This window comes from Ranitomeya variabilis, chromosome 4 (assembly GCF_051348905.1).
Source record: "Ranitomeya variabilis isolate aRanVar5 chromosome 4, aRanVar5.hap1, whole genome shotgun sequence".
In the NCBI taxonomy this organism is placed as follows: Eukaryota; Metazoa; Chordata; class Amphibia; order Anura; family Dendrobatidae; genus Ranitomeya; species Ranitomeya variabilis.
The window spans coordinates 231,822,283-231,844,688 of NC_135235.1; the positions used below are offsets into that span (position 1 = coordinate 231,822,283).

The 22,406-nt window shown below is 41.0% G+C and overlaps 1 protein-coding gene across 1 annotated transcript in view; it reads left to right on the plus strand.

Annotated features, from left to right (window-relative positions):
• LOC143770525 (IgGFc-binding protein-like) overlaps nt 1–21,709 on the plus strand; it is a 64,559-nt gene extending 42,850 nt beyond the window's left edge. Inside the window, exons 3-22 of the mRNA XM_077260208.1 lie at nt 34–371; nt 1,712–2,588; nt 2,756–3,090; nt 4,000–4,567; nt 5,133–5,731; nt 6,041–6,614; nt 7,440–8,029; nt 9,095–9,647; nt 10,347–10,552; nt 12,073–12,214; nt 12,391–12,722; nt 14,039–14,597; nt 14,702–15,303; nt 15,588–16,149; nt 17,815–18,410; nt 18,855–19,419; nt 19,532–19,731; nt 20,197–20,577; nt 20,745–21,028; nt 21,462–21,709. Of these exons, the coding sequence (XP_077116323.1) occupies nt 34–371; nt 1,712–2,588; nt 2,756–3,090; nt 4,000–4,567; nt 5,133–5,731; nt 6,041–6,614; nt 7,440–8,029; nt 9,095–9,647; nt 10,347–10,552; nt 12,073–12,214; nt 12,391–12,722; nt 14,039–14,597; nt 14,702–15,303; nt 15,588–16,149; nt 17,815–18,410; nt 18,855–19,419; nt 19,532–19,731; nt 20,197–20,577; nt 20,745–21,028; nt 21,462–21,513 (8,915 nt within the window). The 3' untranslated portion in view covers nt 21,514–21,709. The remainder of the gene's footprint in view (nt 1–33; nt 372–1,711; nt 2,589–2,755; nt 3,091–3,999; nt 4,568–5,132; nt 5,732–6,040; nt 6,615–7,439; nt 8,030–9,094; nt 9,648–10,346; nt 10,553–12,072; nt 12,215–12,390; nt 12,723–14,038; nt 14,598–14,701; nt 15,304–15,587; nt 16,150–17,814; nt 18,411–18,854; nt 19,420–19,531; nt 19,732–20,196; nt 20,578–20,744; nt 21,029–21,461) is intronic.
• Nucleotides 21,710–22,406: the final 697 nt, after the last annotated feature.

A 22,406-nucleotide genomic window follows, 5' to 3' on the forward strand; every position in this document is an offset into this window, starting at 1 on the left:
CTTTTTTTTCATTCTCTTTTTCTTCTCCAACAGCTCTCAGCACGGCCGGCGTGCCAGGAACGGAGTTCATTACGGCTTTCATGCAGAACAAAGGTTCTGGTGATTCCAGCCTTAGTCTTTCCATCACGGCCTTACAAGACTCTACCGCGGTCAGCGTCACAATTAATTCATTCAGTCGATCTACATTCAATCCGAAGCTCACCTTAGATAAACTGGAGGAAACCATCATTCAGCTTCCAGCTCGGATCCAACTGGTGGATTCCGGGACTTCCAACTACGTTGTGTATGTCAACTCCAATAACCCAGTGTCGGTGATCTCCATAAATTCCAAGGGTCAGAGTGCAGACACTGCATCTTTACTACCTCTATCGGTATGAAATTTCTCATCAAATCTGTTTAAAAAATATGATGAAAATTTTTTCACTAAAATTATTTTTTTCCATGACCATTCTTGCATTACCTCAGGTCTAATTTCTCAAGGTCCTTCTCCTCCTCACACTCCTAATGTTGGCAGTTCCTTCTTTGACCACCTCTATTCCATCTTCCTTTTCTCCATCTAGTAGAAGATATTTTATCAGACCTTTCAAAAACATCTTAGGTTCATCTCCAGAACTTCCATGCTCTATGTGTAGTCATCTTGCTCTTCCACACTTGATCATTTCTCCTTGACTTTTTGAGCATGGCCAAACTATGCTAAAAAAGTTTTTGACTAAATTTCCTCTTTCCACAATAAATGGGACATTGTTCACATTGCCTTGGGTCCATTTCTAAAGGTTCTTCTTCTTCTCTATCTCCTAATATTGGCTGTTTCTTCTTTGACCACATCTACTCTGGCTTCCTTTTCTGCACCTTGTAGAACATAGTTTCGCTAGACTTTTCAAAAGCATCCTAGATTCATCTTTTGACGTTTTGTGCTGTAGTCATCTTGCTCTTACATGCTGGATCATTTTTCCTTCACTTTTTTGAGCCCAAAAAGTTTTTTACTACATTTTTTCTTTCCATAATGAATGGGACATTCTTGGAGTTGCCGCAAGTCTATTTCTGAAGGTCCTTATTCCACCTTAACTTCTACTGTTGACCATTTCTTCTTTGGACACCTCTATTCTGTCTTTGTTTCCTTCATCTCATAGTACAAATTTTCACTAAACCTTTCAACAAACATCCGAGATCCAAGTCTCTAGACCTCCTGTGTGGTCTATCTTTAGTCATCTTGCTCTTACACACTTGGTCATTTAATCTCCACTTCTCGAGCATGGCCCAACTATGTCAAGATTTAATAAAGTTGAAGAAGTTTATTTCTTCAAGTCTTTTCTCCAAGCTCTCACTCTGTGAATCATTCAATACATGAATGGACCATATAAAGGAGCTGCAAAAGGGCAATCTTATCAGAGTCCTGATGCCTAAATGGTTGTAATGGCTTCCTCAGCACTTAATGGAGGGGTAGGACATGTACTCTAGATCCCTCCACTGAAATACAAGGTGCCTGCATTAGATTCCCAACATTGGGGACCTGCATGTATACTCAGTCAAGCATATATGTGTATAACATCATCTGATGACACCAACCTTCAACATACAGTATGTCCGCCTTTAGTCAATGGAGCTCCACATTTGTCCAAATTAAGTATTTCCTGGAGTGTCTACCACCGTGCATGATTGCTGTTTGGTTAGCTTTGAAATAATTTTTTTTTTTTTCATTGTTTCTCCCTAGGAGTTGGGGACTGAATATTACATTGCTACTCCACCCGAGGGATCTTCTAAAGAGTTTGCTATCATTACAAAAGAACCTGCAACAATAGCCATATATCCTACGGGTACATTGACCTATTTGGGAAAAATCTACACCAAAGGGAAGTCATTCGTAGTTAAACTTCAAGGCTCTGAAGTTATCCAGTTCCAAAGTGAAGATGATCTGAGTGGTACCAGAGTTGTGTCAGACAATGAAGTTGCAGTCCTAAGTGGTCACACCTGCGCCCAGAAGTTCACCAAGTGCAACCATGTCTACGAACAGCTGCAGCCCACCTTTATTTGGGGGTTAACGTTCTTCATACCAACTGTATCATTCCAGACCAAGTATGATCTGGTGTATGTTACAGCTGCTACGGAGAACACGCTAGTGACCTATCAAGCTGGATCCCTGAAGAAAAGTGAAGAACTAGATGCTGGAAAAGTCTTGGAACTTGAACTCAAGCCGGATACTCCACTTTTCATCACTGCAACAGAAGGCATCCAAGTCATGTATTACTGTACCGGTGGCAGCAAAGGATCGGCAAATTATAACACCATTCTAATGACCGTCCCAGATGTGACCTCATTTTGTACTTCATTCCAAACTCTGAAAGATTTTAGTAACGACGCTATTCTTGTGGCTAAGACTTCTGATCTTAAAGGCATAACCGTGAACAAAGCTTCATTGGAGGGCGTCAACTGGAAGACAATCCAAGGAAGTGAATATTCCTGGGGAGAATACCAAGTGACTTCAAAATCTAAGCAAAATGTATTCGAAAGCAGCAAAAGTCAATTTTTTCTAAGTGTTTATGGGATGCCGAACTTAAGTTCATTTGGAGAGATGGCGACTTGTACTGCTGGTAAGTTGATGGAGGAGGCTTCTCATCTACCAGTAGATCTTTCCTTTTTGCAGATGTACAGAGTTGCATTTTGAAGGTTAAATGATTTTGTTACATTGTAATAAACAAACTTGGAATTAAAATTTTCTTTTTGAATGTAACAGAGAACATTTAATTTCATTATTTAGGTTCCACCAGACCATCGTGCAGCCAAGTCCAATGCAGGACAAAAGAAGTTTGTAAAATCGAACGCGGTAAAGCCAAATGCCAATCAATCAAAGAAGACATATGCTGGGCATGGGGAGACCCCCATTACCGCACATTTGATGCAAAATATTATGATTTCCAAGGGACCTGCTCGTACACGATGGCCAAAACCTGTAATGCCGACCTTCCGTTCTTTAATGTTGAGACTCAAAATGAAAATCGAGGTTCATCTAAAGTATCGTACCTTAAATCGGCTACTATCCAGGTCTACAATTATACTATCGTTGGTGTCAGGTCGGAATTTGGAGTAGTGAGGGTAAGTGATTGTTATTTCACCGAACAGTGGGGCAATCACCTATGTCCCCACCATCCAGGTCTACAATTATACTATCGTTGGTGTCAGGTCGGAATTTGGAGTAGTGAGGGTAAGTGCCTGATATTTCACTGAACAGTGCGGCAATCACTTATGTCCCATCGGAAAGAAGATGATACGTTTTCTAAATATAAAATTTATCTTCAGCACTTTCTGAAAACTTTTGATTCAGTAATATACAGTATGTCCCCTTAAACTAAAAACATCACCTCCAGGGCTGGATTAAGGTTGATGGTAGCCCCAAAGCAAATATATAGTGGAAGTCTGTGTTTCGCCAGAAAGTAACCCCTGTCACATATAAGAGGTAGTGCTACCTATCCACTGCTCTATCCACCACCCTCACCGCAAGTGACTCCTTTAAAATGTTCGTATTTAATATCTGTCAGTCGAATGCTTTTATGGCCAACAGCTATTCTTTCTCACCCCTTGAACATGCATGCTCGGTTTGGCCAAGTATGCAGGTACTCTCGATATGGAGAAGAGAGAAAGCCACAAGCCACAGCCGGTTACACCTGATGTTCACTTATGTCCCTTGAGATCAAAAGAGATTCAATGGTGTATGGGAACCTTAAGACTTAAAGGGGTTGCCCTAGATTAGGAAAACATGGCTGCTTTCTTCCTGTATGGTTTGCAGCTCAGACCTATTCATTTCACCTAGCCTATGAAAAGGTTAGGTGCTATTTTTTAAGAAAAGCAACTATGATTTTTTTTAATTTTGGAAAACCACTTTAAAAATAGAGTCACATTGATGGCCAACTCTTCTTGGCCATCAAGAAGCATGGAATGGTTCCCTAAATAATTCAGCCTTGGTTTCCCTCATCATAGATTTCCTATGTTTTCTATATTTCATAGGTAAATAATCAAAAAGTTCAGCTTCCGATTAAACTAAATGGCGACAAGTTGATTTTATCCCAAAGTGGAACTTCCTTAATTCTTGAGACGGATTTTAAGCTCAAGGTCAACTACGACTGGAACATCCTCCTGAAGATCAGCGTCCCAAGCAGTTTCTATAAAGCTGTTTGTGGTCTATGCGGAAATTACAACGATAACCCAAACGACGACCTCTCCAAAGAAGGAGCGACTTTAACCCCAATCAATTATGGAAAACTTTGGAAAGTTGAGGAAACCAGCGATCCAAGCTGTCATGATGACTGCAATGGAGACTGCGTGACCTGCACTACAGACAAAAAGAAGCTCTACGGAAACAATCAGTTTTGTGGCATCCTCACCCAGAATCCAGGACCTTTTAAAATTTGCCATAATACTATTAATCCCAGCATGTACCGGGAGAACTGTATCTTTGATATGTGCCTCAATGATGGTTACCTTCAGATTTTGTGCCAGACATTGAAGACCTACAGTGATGCCTGTGCCAGGGAAGGCATACAAGTCGGTGAATGGAGGACTATAAGCAACTGTCGTAAGTAGAACCCCAACATCTTCTTATTGTAGGTAACTAGAGATGAGAAGATCGATCTGGTGCAAATTAAATTTGTTTCAAAATTAAGTAAATTTGCTAGGCAAGTCAAGTTCAAAACACTTGCGTAAATTGGTAAAAAAACCTCTGCAAGTCGCCATTTTACACAACGCACAAGCCATAAAGGGCTCACATGAAATCAGGTGCAGCCGCATTGGCTTCCAGCAATTAAATTATATGCTATCGTAATAAAGGCAGTGAATGAAGAAGAACTACGTAAGCCTGTATAAAAGCCAAGGCAGGGAAGACAGTGGTGGGTACTCTGGAAAGTTGGAAAGTGAGAGGACATCACAGCTCTCAGCTCAGTCATAGAAATAGGTAGATAAAGCCATAATATACCAAATAAAAAATATAGTCAGTGTGTGACAACACAAAAAATAGTTACCATCTATTTACCCATAGCCATATATGTTAAGGTCATTATGGACAATATTGTATTTGTCTTTCTTTAACTATTCCTCAAATTGATATTATTAACAATAATGTTTTTTATTTTTTTTATCCCCAGCTATGGATTGTCCTGGAAACAGTACATATAACTCGTGTGGAAGTGCTTGCCCAGCAACGTGCCAGGATCAGAAAGCTCCATCCAACTGCAGCCAGCCTTGCATCGAAACCTGTGAGTGTAACAAAGGATTCGTGCTGATCGAAGGAACGTGTCAACCAAAGGAAAACTGTGGCTGCTCTTACCAAGGCCGTCTCATCAATCCAGGTGACTCATTTTGGAATGATACCACCTGTCAAAAAAAATGTGTCTGCAATCCATCCACTCGCAAAGTCGAGTGTATCAGTACCAAGTGCCCCAAAGGAGAGAGTTGTTCGGTCAAGGATGGAATCCAAGATTGCTATCCACTCAGTTACGCCACTTGCTCAGCTTCAGGAGACCCTCACTATGTCACATTTGATGGCCTCCATTATGACTTCCAGGGAGCTTGCGAGTACTTGCTGTCCGGGCTCTGTAATAACAATAAAGGTCTAACTGATTTTCAAATCATCGTACGCAACGAAAACCAAGGAAGTCTTGTCGTCTCTTATACCACCGCCGTCATCTTCAAGATATTTGGAATAGAAATCCAAGTCCGTAGAGACAATCCAGCAGCAGTTTTGGTGAGTACAAGCTCATAGTTACGGTCATATCACTAGATTTTAGACCCCCAACTTCCTAGAATTAAATAATTCCAAAAACTAGAATGTCTGTCGATTACGCGTCTTTGGGTATCAGTAATATAACTAGAAACAATAGACACAAAGAATGAACACGACTAAAGAAAAAAATCCCAAATTTTTGCTCCCTAATTTTCGACCATTATTCACAAAAATGTACTCAATTTATTGGAAAAATTGGAATGAGCTCATTTTTCACGTGTTTACACATCGGCTAATGCTAGGAGCTAAAATGATTGTTTTTCATTTTAGATGGATAAATTAAAGTCCAATCTTCCACTGGCAATGAGACCAAAACTTGGTAATATCGACATCTTCCAGTCAGGTAGACAATGCATTATTCAGACCAACATTGGAATCCGTGTGACATTCGACTGGGAGGCACGAGTCGGAGTGACTCTTCCCTCGATATACTTTGGATCCGTATGCGGCCTTTGCGGAAACTTCAATAACGTTTCTACAGATGAGCTAATTGATCGCGATGGAAAAGTTCAGCCTGATATTCCTTTGTTTGGTCATAGCTGGAGAGAAGGAGAAAATGCTGACCAATGCAAAATCGTCAGCGGAGGTAATTGCACCAATCTTCTAAAGCTAGAAGGCGAGCAAAAGAAGAACCTGAAGGAGTGCGGCATGGTGCTCGACCCGAAGGGTCCTTTCAGAAATTGCCATTCCAAAATTGATCCCGTATCTTATTTTAAGGACTGTGTTTATGACATGTGTGCATACGGTGAAAGGCAGGATCTCATCTGTAGGCTATTGACCGGCTATGCTGCCTCATGTCAGGACGTTGGCGCTGTCATCTATGAATGGAGATCGGACATCTGTCGTAAGTATATTCATGACCAATGGCTGTAGTTCTCAGAGTCAAGATGTTATTTCCAAAAACCAACCAAGTAACCTAGTAATGGGGTCAGCACTAACATACTCTACCTGAGCATACACATCTCATACAGCATCTACAGGGATGTCCATTATTGCTTTGACCCATTGAGCTTAGGAGGCCGCTAAGTAAACATGATTGTCATGTCAAGGTGGGATAACGAGGGTCTTATCATGAGTGTAGAGTTGGCCATGGTTTCAGCATCAGAAAATCAGAAACATCACGAATTACACAGCCGTAATATGATATCCACATTAGACCGTAATGTATCCTTCGTTTGCTTCTGCTTTGATATAAGGACACCTAGATGTTCCAATAGAGAGAGAGAAGAATGCCTCCAAAATATAGTGCCACCATGGGACAACTAATGGCAACACGCAAACATATCATGATACCATGGTATGAGGCCACAGAGCAACCATAAAGACCTGATGCTCATGACTCTCCCATGTGCCATCAGTTCAGACACTAGATCTTGCAGCTATTTATTGGCGTAGACACTTGACCGATTCCAGGTAAAGATACATAAAGAAAAAGGCCCCTGTGCACGAATAATGTATAAGTACATTGAAGCTCCTCATAATGTACAATCCCACCTGCTTTGGAGGTAGTGGTTGCTCTCTTTCCTCTTGGGCTCCATTGTGGTTGCACAGGTTGTACCAATGGTATGTCCACCCTTGACCGATTCTACATAGAATAAAAATGAAAAATGTAATAGAAAACAAATGCAACAACAATTTGCTACAATTCTCAAACTTGTTTCCTTTGCAGCGATGACCTGCCCCCTGAACAGCGGATACAACATTTGCGTCAGTGGCTGTCCTTCCACCTGTCTCTCTTTATCGATGTCCTCGAAATGTGACTCCACCTGCAGAGAAGGCTGTGAATGTGAGAAGGGCTATGTCCTCAGCGGTACAGAGTGTGTGCCCCTGTCCCAGTGTGGATGTCTCTACAACACCCTTTATTACAAGCCCGGGGAAATCTTCTATCCAGAAAACACATGTGAGAATAAATGCACCTGCAACGGTGGAGGGATTGTCACCTGCGTGCCAACCTCCTGTGGCCCATATGAAGAATGTAGCATTGTCAATGGGATACAAAGCTGCAATCCCGTGGGAAGTGCCACGTGCTCGGCCATTGGCAGAACGACCTTTAACACATTTGATAATTTTGGATATGATTTCAATGGAAACTGCTCTTATATATTATCAAAGACCTGCTTGACTGAGGGGTCAAACTTGACTCCTTACGTGATCCGAATCAGGAACATAGATGGCTCCTTTTCCATCAGCAAAAAACTCGTACTCGAAGTCTACAACTATACTGTCACCATCTTCCAAGGAGCTGAAAACAAAATTTTGGTAAGACCTTTAATTTTTACTATTTATAAAGCAAAAATTTCCTTACGGTTATAAATTCATCTTAAGCATTTCTGTTTTTTTTGGAGCCTCAACTGTGAGAAGAACAGTAGAGATAAGTGAATATCTAGAAGGCAAATCGAATATGCCTTGAATTACAGATTGTGATTATTTAGAGTCTGAATTTTCTAAAATTAAATTCGCACAAAAACATCAAAACTGTGACTGACCGCCATTTTGCTGGATTGAAAAAGTCCCCAAATTTGGTAAAAAATACAACTTCTTCAGTCCGGCCACTGCGGTGATCTTCATTGGGCCATCTTCGGTGTCATGCAATGTCATAACGTTGATGCATAGGAGAAGCAAAAATGGTGGCCACTGGAAGAACCTGAAGATGCCCAATGAAAATGAGACCAGTGATGGTGGACTGGCGAAAGGCTACTTGGTAGTAGAGGCGAGAGTGGGGTGAGTATAATTTTTGTGCAATTTTTGCTTCCTTCCCAAATTTGAATGAACTGCCGATTCCACATTTTGGCATATTTGCTCATCAATAAAGAACAATATCTGGTGATACTCTATCGGCAAATTCCTGTCATTGCTTCTCTTGGCTCAATGAAGAGAGAAGCAAGCGAGTGCTTCCACCTTTCCATTGAGTTTAATGGACTCTATCAACAGGGAATCAGCCAACAAGGGTCACCGCATCTCCATCATCTTGATAAGTGGAGGTCCCACCACAATTTATATAAATCATGGGTTTGAACTGATGGATTCCCAATATAGTTGAATGAGTTGGGGCATTTCCAAAAGGAAAGAAGCTTTCCCTGATATAGACTAGACTTTGGACCTCTTCATTAAGAATAATTCTTCTCTAGAGGACCATCATTTCCTTCTGTTTTTCTAGGATGTCTCAATGTGTTTGTTCAATGTTTTAGAATGAGCAGAACCTCTTCATATGTCCAAGAACAGATAGGGTTGTCTCACTTCTGCTTTTAATGGAAGAACTGCGAGTTGAACAAGCCTTCTGGCATTAATAATCTGGTGATTCATTTCCTTGTTTCTTTTGCTCAGGTAAACAATATTCTTCGAAATGTCCCATTTGTGGTGGAGGCCAATCAATTCAGGGCTGATTATCAGGGTGGAGGACTTGTCCTTAAAACTGACTTTGGCTTGGTCATTACTTCAGACAATGCCATTCATGTAACAGTGCCAGGAAACTATCACACACAGACTTGTGGTCTGTGCGGAAACTACAACGATGACCCTAAGGATGAGTTCAGTCCTAGTAATAGCGATGCTGTGTCATTTGCCGAATCTTGGAAGGAAGAAGAAGACTTCTGCACTACAAATGAAGTCTGCTCTGGAGACGACCAGCTTTGTGCTGACTGTCCCAGGTTAGCACGGAAGGAGTTCGCTGGGGAAAACTTCTGCGGTATTCTCACTTCTCCAAGTGGTCCATTCTCACCATGTCACCAAACAATTGACCCAACAGCCTACCTGATGAGCTGTATCAATGCTCTTTGCTCAAAAACTGGAGAACTTTGTACCATGCTTCAAGGCTATGCCAAAGTTTGTCACGATGCGGGCGTTGCTATAAAGCCATGGAGAACACAAAGTTTTTGCTGTAAGTACATGTTACAATTTTTACATATTCTGTAAAGATCATGGTGCAAGAAGAATACATGAGAATGAAGGTCCACCCTTGTAATTCACCATCCATATCGTTTCTGGTAAGCAGGAGCTCTCCAATGAATAATTATAGCAGGAAATTCCTGTTTTTTTCCCAAGAAAAAAAAGCAGTATGACTATACTGCTCCAATATAAAGATATATAGACCATTTGGTAATAAAAATTGTCCTGTCCCAAAACCAAAAAGTTTACGTGATATTGATTGATTAAACAAAATCACCAACATTAGGTAGAAATCAACCAAAATTATTCGGCCAGGTATCCTTTACAGTTATTGACACTACTGTAGGTTTGGATTGAGGTCAGCAAAAAAGTAGGGTTCACCGCTCATATCTATGGTGAAGGCTGTCTGCAGCTCCGCACAGGAGGGCCCTAAGATGTCATAGGGCCATCTTTTGCAGAAAGAGGACAATTCATGTGACACAGGTAGACATGAAACTACTACTACTACTGGGCAATCATCTCAACTGAGCATTAGACTTTGTCTTGATAGGGTTGACGTCTCCTACTCTTCCAATGACGTAGAGAGTCATGTGCCTTTCTAATAATTCCGTCCTGTATATTGCGCTCATATTATGAACTGGAATATGTGTGATGTCCTTTGTCTAACATGTATTTGTTTCGATGTTTCCAGCATACACCTGCTCCCAGGAGAACAGCCATTATGAGCTTTGTGCCGACGTTTGTTCCACCAGTTGCTCTTCCCTATATGATATTACCAGCTGCCCGAAAAGCTGCGCAGAGGGCTGCCAATGTGACACCGGATATTTATTCCAAAATGGTCTCTGTGTGACTCCAGATCTGTGTGACCGATGCATCTTAAACTCCACCTTCTACAGGGTGAAGTGCTACATCTTTACTCACATGATAATAAAATAATATGTTCTGATAGGATCATGGGAAGGACTACACACCACCCAGTGCTCTTATAACCCGCTCATTCTCCTCATCCTTATTACTTCAATTTTCTTCCTCTCCATCTTCATTTATTTTTTCTTCTCCAAATCTTTAATTCCTTTTCTTTTTCTCTTTCTTTCTTTCTTTTTCTCTTTCTTTCTTTCTTTCTTTCTTTCTTTCTTTCTTTCTTTCTTTCTTTCTTTCTTTCTTTCTTTCTTTCCTTCTTTCTTTTTTTCCCTTTTCTCTCCCTTCTTGTTAACTTCTTCTCCTTCCAATCCGTTTCTTCACCATTTGCTCCTTCAGTTTCCCTATCACATTATGCTTTTCTTATCCATTGTCTTTTAGTTGTCCACCAATCTTTCATCCTCCTCTTCGTTGACTATTCTTTCCTTTTCTTCTTTACATTTACTGTATTCTTTTTCTTTTCCTTTTCCTTCTTATTCTTCTGCCATTCTCCTTATTCGTCTGCCTCTCTCTTCTTCCCCTCCCACTTTCCATTAGCCTCCATTTTTCTTCCTCCTCTAACTTGTTTTCCTCCTATTCTCCTTCTTCTTTTGTTCCATTCTCCCGCTCCCTTCCTTTTACTTTTCTTTTTCTTCTCCCCATTCTCCATCTTCTTCTCTCCATTTTTCTTTTTCTTCCCCATTTTTTTCTCCATTCTAATTTTCCCAACTGTTTCTTTCCCTCGTTCATTTTCCTTTCCTCTCTTTGTTTCTACTCCCTCTCATTTTTTCATCTATCATCTTATTATTTTCATTCATCCCCAATTCTCCTTTATCTTCTCCATCATATTCCATCTTCATTTTCTTTTCCACATTTTGTTCCTTCCCCCTCTCATTTTTTTATCTACAACCTTATTATTTTTCTTCTTCCCCATTCTTCTTACCCCCATTTTCCTTTTTCTTTTTCCTTCTTCTCTCCCAATTCTCTTTATCTTCTCCATCATATTCCATCTTCATTTTCATGCCCCCCATTTCCCTTTCTTTCTTCTTCTTCCCCTTCTTTGCTTTATTCTTCCCATTCTCTTTCTTGTACTCATCCTTTTTCCTTATCTTTTCCTCCCTCTTTCCTTATCCCTCCTTTGTTTTCTATATTCCACATTTCCCTTTCTTTCTTCTTCCCCTTCTTTGCTTTCTTCTTCCCTTTCTTTTTTTTGTACTCACCCTTTTTCCTTATCTTTTCACGTATTCTCATTTTTTAACCCATTTCTTTTTTTGTTTATTTATTTCCCTTCTTCTCTCCCCATTTTCCTTCTTTCTCAATTCTTTATTTCTCCCTATTTTCCATCTTCCTTACACTCCTTCTTCCTCTCGTCCCCTCATATTCTCTTTACCTCCCATTCTCCTTTTTCCTCCTCCTCCTGAGACTCCTCCTATGTCTTCCTCCCTCTTCGTCTTTCGAAACATTGTTACTTGTACTTGTATTGTTTTTGAGATTGTAACACTGTCTTTGCTCTTCGTCAGGTCAATGAAACCATAATTTCGGAGGACTGCAGCCAGTCTTGTACTTGTACTTCTCGACATTTGATGGACTGCCAGCCATACGGGTGTTCTTCTGATGAAATCTGTACTGTCGTAGAGGGAAAAGTCCAGTGTATTAATAAAGGTTGGGCATCTTTTGGTTACATAATGTGCGAATTCTCATTACATCTTTCATTTTGAATTCCAGGATCCACATATTGAAGATCTTAGTTGTCATCTTCGTAAACTACGGGGAGACCTACACCATCCTACCATAGAACGGAGCATTGCCCGATCAATCATTTTTTTCTCTTTTTCTAGATCCTTGTAAATCAGTTGCGTGCAGAAACCAAGAACATTGTGAGGTCCCCGAGGGAAATCTTGGCGTTTGTGTTCCTGACTATTCAAGCTCTTGCACGGCCTGGGGAGACCCTCATTTCACAACCTTTGATGGCTACAACTATGACTTCCATGGCACCTGCACATATATCCTGGCTGAATACGTCGGCTCTGATATAACCCTGGACTATTTCCGGGTTGAGGAGAAGAATGACAACAGAGGAAGTCCAATGTCCTCTTCTGTCAGACTGATCAATATCTTTGTATACAACCACAACATTTCCATTGTCAAAGACGAACCTGGACAAGTGCGAGTAAGTGTCCTTCACTTGTACTCATGTCTGGGTGACTATTACTAGTACCATACAATAGACTGCCTCTAAAAGCTGCACAGACTGGTTTTAGGTCCTTCTGATTGGACATGTGCAGAAAGTGATTAAGTAGATGCAAATTATGGAAGGAAAACTCCAAAATATTAATGTGTGGTCTATAGAAATTACAGCTATACAATATACGGCCTATATAGGCTGCACAGTTTTGTTGTAGGTCTTCTTTTATTGAAGGGTGAGGGAGGCCAGAAGTGCAGGATGGCGTTAAGAAGATGCAAGTTATAGAGGAAAATGTCCAATATATTAATGTGTGGTCTATAGAAACTACAGCTATACAACATACTGCCTATATAGACTACACAGTCTTGTTTTAGGTCCTCTTTTATTGAAGGGTGAGGCAGGCCAGAAGTGCTTGAAGGCATTAAGAAGATGCAAGTTATAGAGGAAAATGTCCAATATATTAATGTGTGGTCTATAGAAACTACAGCTATACAATATACTGCCCATATAGACTGCACAGTCTTGTTTTAGGTCCTCTTTTTTAAAGGGTGAGGGAGTCCGGAAGTGAAAGAAGGTATTAAGAAGATGCAAGTTATGGAGAAATGGAGAAAAAAGTACAATATATTAATGTGTGGACTATAGAAATTACAGCTATACAATACAGTATACTGCCTTTATAGGCTGCACAGATTTATTTTAGGTCTTTCTTTCTTTAGGTCTTTTATTGGGTGGTATGAGAAGCAAGATGTGAAAGATGCGAATAAGTAAATGCAAGTTAGAGAAGAAAAAAATGCAATGTAGACTAAGGAAGTTACAGGAAGTTCTATATACTATAGAATATTCTGCCTCTGTGTGCTGCATAGACTTGCTTCAGGTCCTTTTTTCTATGAGATAATCAGGATAGGAGTAAGTAATTGCAAGTTACAGAAGGAAATGCTCAATGTATTAATGTTTAGGCTGCAAAGGCTACAGGAAGTTCTATCTGCTATACAATTGACTGCAACTATATGCTGCACAGACTTGCTTTAGGTTTATTTCACTTAAAGATAAATGAGGGCACATGTGTAGCATGGGAGTAAGAAAATGCAAGTTATAGAAGGAAAATTCCAATAATTCCAATGTTTTAACAAATAGGCTAAATAGCCTACAGGAAGTTTTATCTGCTGTACAACAGACTGCCTCTATAAGCTGCACGGACTTGTTTTCTGTCCTTATTAGGAGGTGTTAGATATATGTTGAGATCTGAATCTTCTGTTCTTTGATCCATAAATTTCTACAATTTATTTTTTGTAAATTTTCAGATAAATGGCGAAATTAGAAATCTCCCCATCATTAGCGAATCCTTCACCATCACTCACGTCGGAGAATACGCAGTCCTGAAAACGGCTGGTGGCATCCAGTTGGAATACGATTACAACTGGCACGTAGAAATCACAATTCCCAGCAGCTATTTCGCCACCATTGGAGGTCTGTGCGGAAACTTCAACGGCAACTTTCGAGATGACAAAGTAACTCCTGAACACGTACAGATGACCGTGATAACTAAGTGGGCGAAGTCATGGAAAGTCGATGAAAACGAGCAGTTCTGCTGGGACAGTTGTCAAGGAAGCTGTGCCGAATGCAATGAGACTCAGAAGAGCCTCTACGAAGGAGAAGACTTCTGCGGTCGTCTTGAAGCCGACGATGGACCCTTCAGAGAATGCCACGCCAATGTCAGCACCACCGTGTTCTTCAACAACTGCGTCAAAGATGTTTGCAGTCATGATGGTCTCGACTTGTGTCAAGCTTTCGAAGCCTACATTTCAGCATGTAGAAAGCAGGGAATACTCATCCCGGACTGGAGAAAAATTACAGGATGTGGTAAGCTCAATTTTTCACTTTTTTGTGGTCATTTTGCCTAACAAAATTGTTTTATTTTTAAGTCATTGTGCGTTTAAATCGAAATGTATTTCATTCTTTGCTAGATATGAGTTGTCAAGAAAATAGTCACTATGAATTCTGTGGCAATGCTTGCCCGGCCACCTGCTTGGACAAAAGCTCTCCAGATCGATGCACCGAGCCGTGCAGGGAAATATGCCAGTGCGACGAGGGATACGTTTCTAGCGCCGGCCAATGTATTGATGTCGCCAGCTGTGGTTGTATCTACAAGGACCACTATTACAAGCCCAACCAAGTGTTCTGGTCTGATGATAAGTGCAACGTTCGCTGTAATTGTGACCCCATCCTTGGCCTGGTAGTGTGCAACGAAGACAAATGCAAAGACACGGAAAGATGTATGCTGAAAAATGGAGTCCGGGATTGTTATCCCTTTAGCTTCTCTACATGCATCAGCAGTGGAGATCCTCACTATACCACCTTCGACGGGAAGAGGTATGACTTCATGGGGACATGTACCTATCAGTTGACTGGATTGTGTCCTTCGATGGATCCAAACCTTACCCCTTTTCAAGTCAAAGTCCAAAATGAAAGGCGAGGAAGCAAAACTGCTTCTTACACAAAGTCTTTGACTTTGGAAGTTTACAATCAAACCATCACATTGACCAGGGACTATCCACAAAGAGTTTTGGTGAGTATTTTATGATCTATACTTGTAGTATAATGGAGAAGCATGATGCCAGATGTTCTCCACTGTGATCTCCAACTCTCAGCATGCGGTGACAACCTGAGACAATCAGGACAAAATTGAGGTCTTCGTCAACCACATTTTGGGGACCACAACTTTTCTCTACTGAAGCTTGAATGTCCCGTGTTTTATTCTAGACCTTCTAACTTTGCCATCTATCTGCTTTTCTTCTCTTTCTCTCCCTTCACATGGAAACAATTAAAAAACTCCAAAAATGTATTTTTCAGGTGAACGGAGTCGCTAAATTCATACCCTTTACCCTGGATTCCAACAGAATCAAAGCATTTATGAAAGGAGAACATGCATTTGTCAGGACTGATTTTGAGGTAACCATCAATTACAACTGGGACAATTATGGCCGAGTGATGGTGCCCAGCACTTACGCAGAAGCCCTCTGTGGCATGTGCGGAAACTTTAACCAAGATCCTAGTGATGACTTGGCCCCAAATGGCAACAATGAAGATTATATTAAGTTTGAAGAAAAGTATAGGGTTGAAGAAACCAATGATTGTAAAGTTGGGTGTGAAGGAGATTGCTCAAACTGCAGTAAGGAAGACAAAGATAAATACTCGGATGAGAAGTACTGTGGCATTATCAAGAAGCCGGATGGACCTTTGAGTCTGTGCTTTGATGTTGTTGACCCTACGCCATATTTTGGTGACTGCGTGTATGACACCTGCTTATATGGAGGTCAATATTCAGCCGTATGTGGAGCGATTGCTAGATATGTCTCTGATTGTCAAGAGAAGGGAATCACCATTACTGAATGGAGAAAGTATACAATATGTGGTAAGTTATGTCATCATCTCTTAATCTTAGATGACCAAGTAACTGTGACTTCTTCAGCCACAGATGACAATGACGTCTTCAGCCACAGATGACCATGATGTCTTCAGCCACAGATGACCATGACTTCTTCAGCCACAAATGACAATGACTTCTTCAGTTACAGATGACCATGACTTCTTCAGCCACAAATGACCATGACTTCTTCAACCACAGATGGCCCTGACTTCTTCACTTACAGATAACTATGAATTCATCAGTCACAGATGACCATGACTTCTTCAGCCACAGATGACCATGACTTCTTTAGCCACAGATGACCATGACTTCTTTAGTCACAGATGACCATGACTTCTTTAGTCACAGATGACCATGACTTCTTTAGTCACAGATGACCATGACTTCATCAGTCACAGATGACCATGACTTCTTCAGCCACAGATGACCATGACTTCTTCAGCCACAGATGACCATGACTTATTCAGCAACAGATCACAATGACTTCTTCAGTCACGGATGACTATGACTTTTTCAGTAACAGATGAATTGACCATGCCTTCTCCAGTCACGGATGACCATGATTTCTTCAGTCACATTTGACCATGAGTTCTTCAGTCACACTTGATCACAAATTGTTCAGTGAAGGATAACCATGACTTCTTCAGTCATAGATTAGCATGACATTCAGCCAAAGATGACCATGACATATTCAGTCACAGATGACCATGATTTCTTCTGTCACAGATGACCCTGACTTTTTCACTCACAGATGACCATGACTTCTTCAGTTACAAGTGACCATGACTTCTTCTCTCATGGATGAACATGTGCTCTTAATGTTTTTAAGTTAACTTGAAATTGCAACTGGTAGAAGTAGAAGTGTCCTGACAGCTTTATGGTTGCCACTGACCATTTAAAAACAGGAATTCATTAGAAACATTGGCCACTTTTGGCTTGTGTCAAGTACCCAACCCAAAGAAAATCCCCCAAACCATAAACCTACAATTTTGTGCACCACAGGCTGATAATTTATAGGTTATGTTAATTCTGACAGTTCTAGAGTTAATGAACTTCAATAATGTGACTGTTGACGGTGGATGGACATCCTATGGTGGTCACTGACTGTTCTTAGTCAGGTTTCTTTACAAACTCTGATGATTTGAGGCATATACTGTAGATAATTTATTGGAGCCCACAGTTCGCAACCCTAAGAAACTGCATCAAGGTGCACCCAAGAATTTCATCAGACATGGTAAGGCACGTCGTACCCTATTAAAAGAAAAGGAACCGTGGATTTCAGATGCCCTGCTGATTCCAAGATCTGAAGACAAGACGTTTCAAAGTCAGTAACGACTTCTTCCTAAGGACAACCACATGGCTGTTCCTGTTTTTCTAATATATGAATTGATTCCTGTGGATATTGCAGCAGCTAATAGTGGTTGTGTCACACAAACAATCTCTCAAGGTGAGCATATCACCTTCTATCCCTCAAGCTTTGGTAAGACCCTATTGCGCTTTCCATATTTCTTTCACCGTATTAAAAGTGACATTCTAGAGGCATGGCATGAACGTCCCCGGTGTACAAGCACCATCTGTTGAGAAAGTAGATGAACCAGTTAGAGATATAACTGGGAGGATATCATTATAACATTCTCCTTCCTCTTTTAGAGCCCATCTGCCAAGCAAACAGCCATTATGAGCTCTGTGGACCAGGTTGTCACACCACATGTTCAAGTCTCAACTCCGTATCCGACTGCCAGAAGACCTGCACAGAAGGATGCTATTGCGACAGCGGCTTAGTGCGCAGTGGAGATGAATGTGTTTCCATTTCAGAATGTGGCTGTGACTACAATAACACTTACTATCAAAGCGGTCAGACATTTTATGCGAATGAGCAATGCAACGAGCAGTGCCAGTGTACGGCCAATGGAGTGGTTGAATGCCATGCAGTATCGTGTGGCCCCAATGAAGAGTGTAAGGTGGTCAATGGGGAAATCGTTTGCCATTCTAAGAAAACAGGCAAATGTCTGATGGCCGGGAACCATCACTTCATTACATTTGATGGCCTTACGTACAACCTCCAAGGCTCATGTTCCTTCACCTTGGTTGAGGTCTGCAGTGAAAACTTGGAACTTGGGAACTTTTCGATTGTGGCAGAAAGTGGAAGTTTTGGAACAGATCATGTAGTTGGAACTAGTTCATTGAGCGTAAACGTGTATGAGTATGAAATTCTCATGTACCGGGACGCACAATGGATGGTGGAGGTAAGTCAATGGGTAGACGAAACAATCCAAAACAATTAACCATCTGCTCCATATAGATATGCATTATTTGTTGGCCCAATCTTAGGGCTACCTGATAAATGAGGGATAGGTGGAAAATAGCTAAGGTGCCATTTAAAGGGAGTCGTAAGTTAATTGATAGTTAAGTTTTGACTCAGAGACAAAGGATAATTGGGCACAATCTGGAAAACACTGCCTTGGGCACCAAGATAGCTACTTTTGGAGGGATCTGAGCTTAAAAAGTAAGGAACTGTATTTGGGGAACTCAGTCCTTGCATTTATTTTGGAGATGCTTCATTAAGACTTTACGCAGTGCCCAAATTGAACAAGGGTCTATGAGGCTTTACACTGCTCTTATGATTAGCACCAGTTCCTTGACTAATTATGTCCATAAAATAGTAACATATTTGGTCCTTATGATTACAGGTTAATGAGGAGATCCACATTCTGCCTCTGGTTTTGGACCACGGTAAAGTTGAAATCCACCAAGAGGGTTCTAGCATAGTCCTTCAGACTGACTTTGAGGTGGTCGTCCGCTACGACACCATTAATTCCGTTCACATCACAGTCCCTTCTGTATATGAGAGTGCCATGTGTGGCATGTGTGGGAACTTCAATGATAACTATGAAGATGACTTACTTCTATCATCTGGCAAGCTTTCTGCAACCCTGGAAGAGTTTGGGGCAGCATGGAGTACAAGCGGAGATGAAAAGGACTGCAGCTGTAAAGAGAATTGCGTGGGTTGTGATGAGATGAGGTCAGCTATATTCAGCCAAGACAAGTCTTGTGGCTTATTGTTGAGAGATGATGGACCATTTGCTGACTGCCATGGGCTAGTCAACGTGACTAACTATTTTAGCCAATGTATGCTTGATATGTGTGCAAGTGATGGCCAAAAAGATATCCTGTGTCAAAGCCTTCAAACTTATGCCTCAGCGTGCCAAGCTGCCGGGGCCAACATTCAATCTTGGAGATCATCCAGTTTCTGCGGTAACTACCTTCTTCACTAACAACTACTCTAATTTATTCATGAAGTACTCGGTCTTATAAGACCGCCATGTATGTACGGTATAGTCATATCACATCACACTTTGTCTTATAGGATTGGAGTGTCCATCGAACAGTCATTATGAGTTGTGCACTTACACTTGTGATGTTTCATGTTCTGGTATCTCCGCTTCTACTTCTTGCTCCAATCAATGCTCAGAGGGTTGTGAGTGTGATGACGGATATCTTTTCAATGGAAATCATTGCGTCACTATGGAATACTGTGGATGTTTTTACAATGGAAGATACTACAATGTAAGTACAAAGAGTGGTGGCTTTTGGTTTTTGCATCTATTGATGACTCCTTAGAGTGTTTTCCAATACATAGCAACCATTGCTCTCCTGAGAACCATGCTTAAGGTCTCCCAGAAAACATTAAGTTTGTATTTATTGTAGAATAGCTATAAGATGCCCTCAGGAGTGGAAAAACAAGAAGAAGTAGTTCTCTCATGGTCAAAAGGTTGATGGTGTACCACATAGTTCCTAAATAATGATGACCAGTCAATAAATTATGGAATTTATCTTGTGCCGTAATTTTTTCTATTGATTGAGGTATAGATGGGGTCTAACTTGATAAAATTGACCTGACTTTGAAGGAAATTTTGTAAGCACACTTGATTAGTGTCCTCTTTGAAGACCATCCCGAGAATTAGACCTATTCTGCTGATTTGTAGAAAGCTCCAGATGCTTTTGCTGACTTTTCTCTCTCTCCCTCTCCAGCTTGGAGATTCGGTCGTGTCCTCTGATTGTCACCAACGATGCACATGTCAAAAAGGTGGCTTTGTTGAGTGCAACCAGTTTAGCTGCTCGGATGATGAATACTGTGGTCTTGAAGAAGGAAAGCAAGGTTGTTTTGAAAAACGTGGCACTTGCACCGTGAGCGCTAAGGGCGGCCTCGTCTCATTTGATAGTTTGTCTGGCTCTATCTCCCCCGATAACACATTTGACCTCACCACCGTTTGCAATCTCGATGCTGAGAATTGGTTCCGAATTGTTGTGATTACACGGAGTTGCAAGAGTCCAGATGAGTTTGACGTCTCTGCCGTCCATGTCTATTTCCCAGAATTCTCAGTCTCTCTAAATCCTCGTGGACGGGCATGGGTAAGTACCATTGACCTCCCGTGATATAAATATCATAAATAACTATGGTCTCCACCTTGTCAGGAGCCTGTCATCCAAACCGTTAGAAATATATTGGATTGAAGGACGCCCAAATTACAGAGGTAAGAGGGATCACTAATATTTACCCTACTAATTTGTTATCACAGTTGAACGGGAGGACACTGAGTCTTCCCCATACGTCTGGAGGAGTGACTGTAGAGTCCACTGATGAGGGACTACGTGTAAGACGGGATGAAGACCTGGAGTTCTGGTTGGGTGAAAAAGGAGACCTAAAACTGAACGTGCACCAGAAATTCTCTGGAGCCCTTTGCGGGGCTTGTGGGAACTTCAACAAGAAGAAATCTGATGATCTTCAGATACAGGGAGGAACGACTGTAACCAAATTCTCTGAGTTCATTGCTTCTTGGAGAGCTCGAGATTTTCTCAAATGGTAAGAACCTGCCGATATTGGTCAGTTATAATCTCCAGCTAATACATATTGCCTAAATCAATCTATTCTGTATCATCTTCTCCAAAACTGTATAGAAACATCCATCATCCACTTTTTTTTTGCAAATCTGTATTTTGTTCACTCCTTTGCATCCATTTTAGGACAGTCATTCATTTCAGTCATTTGTTACAATTGTATTTGGTGTTTTCTTAACTTTATTTGCATGTGGCTCTAAAAAGATTTTCATTCATTCCTTTCATTCATGGAAGTGGTCATAGTTAAGCAGCAGAAATATGTCACCGCCTATCTAGACTGGTCTTCCGTTTAGGACTGTAGCTCACTGATGGCCGTACTGTCACTCAACGTTTCCAGAAACGCGACACTACATTCTTCCCATATTTTATACTATTTTATCCCATTTTGTCTCCTGCAGTAACCCTTCATGTAAGAACAACAACTCCAAAAACCTTGACGTTTGCTTCTGAGTCTACATCTACGTTAATCTTCGCCAGTTTTAACGAAATTTGTAAAATTTAGTGATGAAACATTAAGATGATGTAAAGATTGCTACTTTTTTATAATAAAGTTTTGATTTTTTTTTCAGCATTGATAAAGGATCGGTAAATGTGTGATCGCATTGTTCTTTATGATGCTGCCAGTAAACAGTTTTTATCTACTGTGTATGATGACTTTTTAAAATCAGTTTTTACTTATTTTATCTTTTAAAAATGTTAAAGCTGTAAAGTGCTCAAGATAGATAGTCGTGGGCGAGCTGCTGCTCCCTCTCGCTCTGGCACTCTGCAAATAACACTTGTCCACGTCCCGGAGTGCTGATGTGTGTGGGGTGCATCACACTTACTTCTGGCCAACAGGCCTCCATTGGCTCCAAGTTTTCTTCTTCTGGAACCTTGGCAGCAATAAATCCAGTGGACATAGGATTCCTAAACACAATCAAACTTTTACTTAACAACTGGCAGTCTTTGCAAAGAGGCATAAAGGATAATGCCCAATGGGTTGTCGTGTTTCCCACAGGTACCAGACACAACTTCAGCTATGGCTTTCAGGATGGGTGTAGTATCCATCTTGCTATTTTCTCCACTAGCAGTGAACCCAGTTTGCATCACCTCCTACATTTTAAAGTTTGAGTCCACCTTTCCTTGCAGCATCACAGGATGAGTGTACCAAGGGCCCTGATGTCAATCTTGAGGATCTGAGGCCGGCAGACGGATTCACATGGAAGGGTTCTATCACGATTCTTTTGTCGGGTATTCCGGGACCAGGGTCTCCTTTCCATTCCTACCGCTTTGGGCTAGCTTGCCTTGTTCCCTGGATTACTTCTGATGGTGAAGATGCCGGAGCCATGTACCTTGCCTTAGTT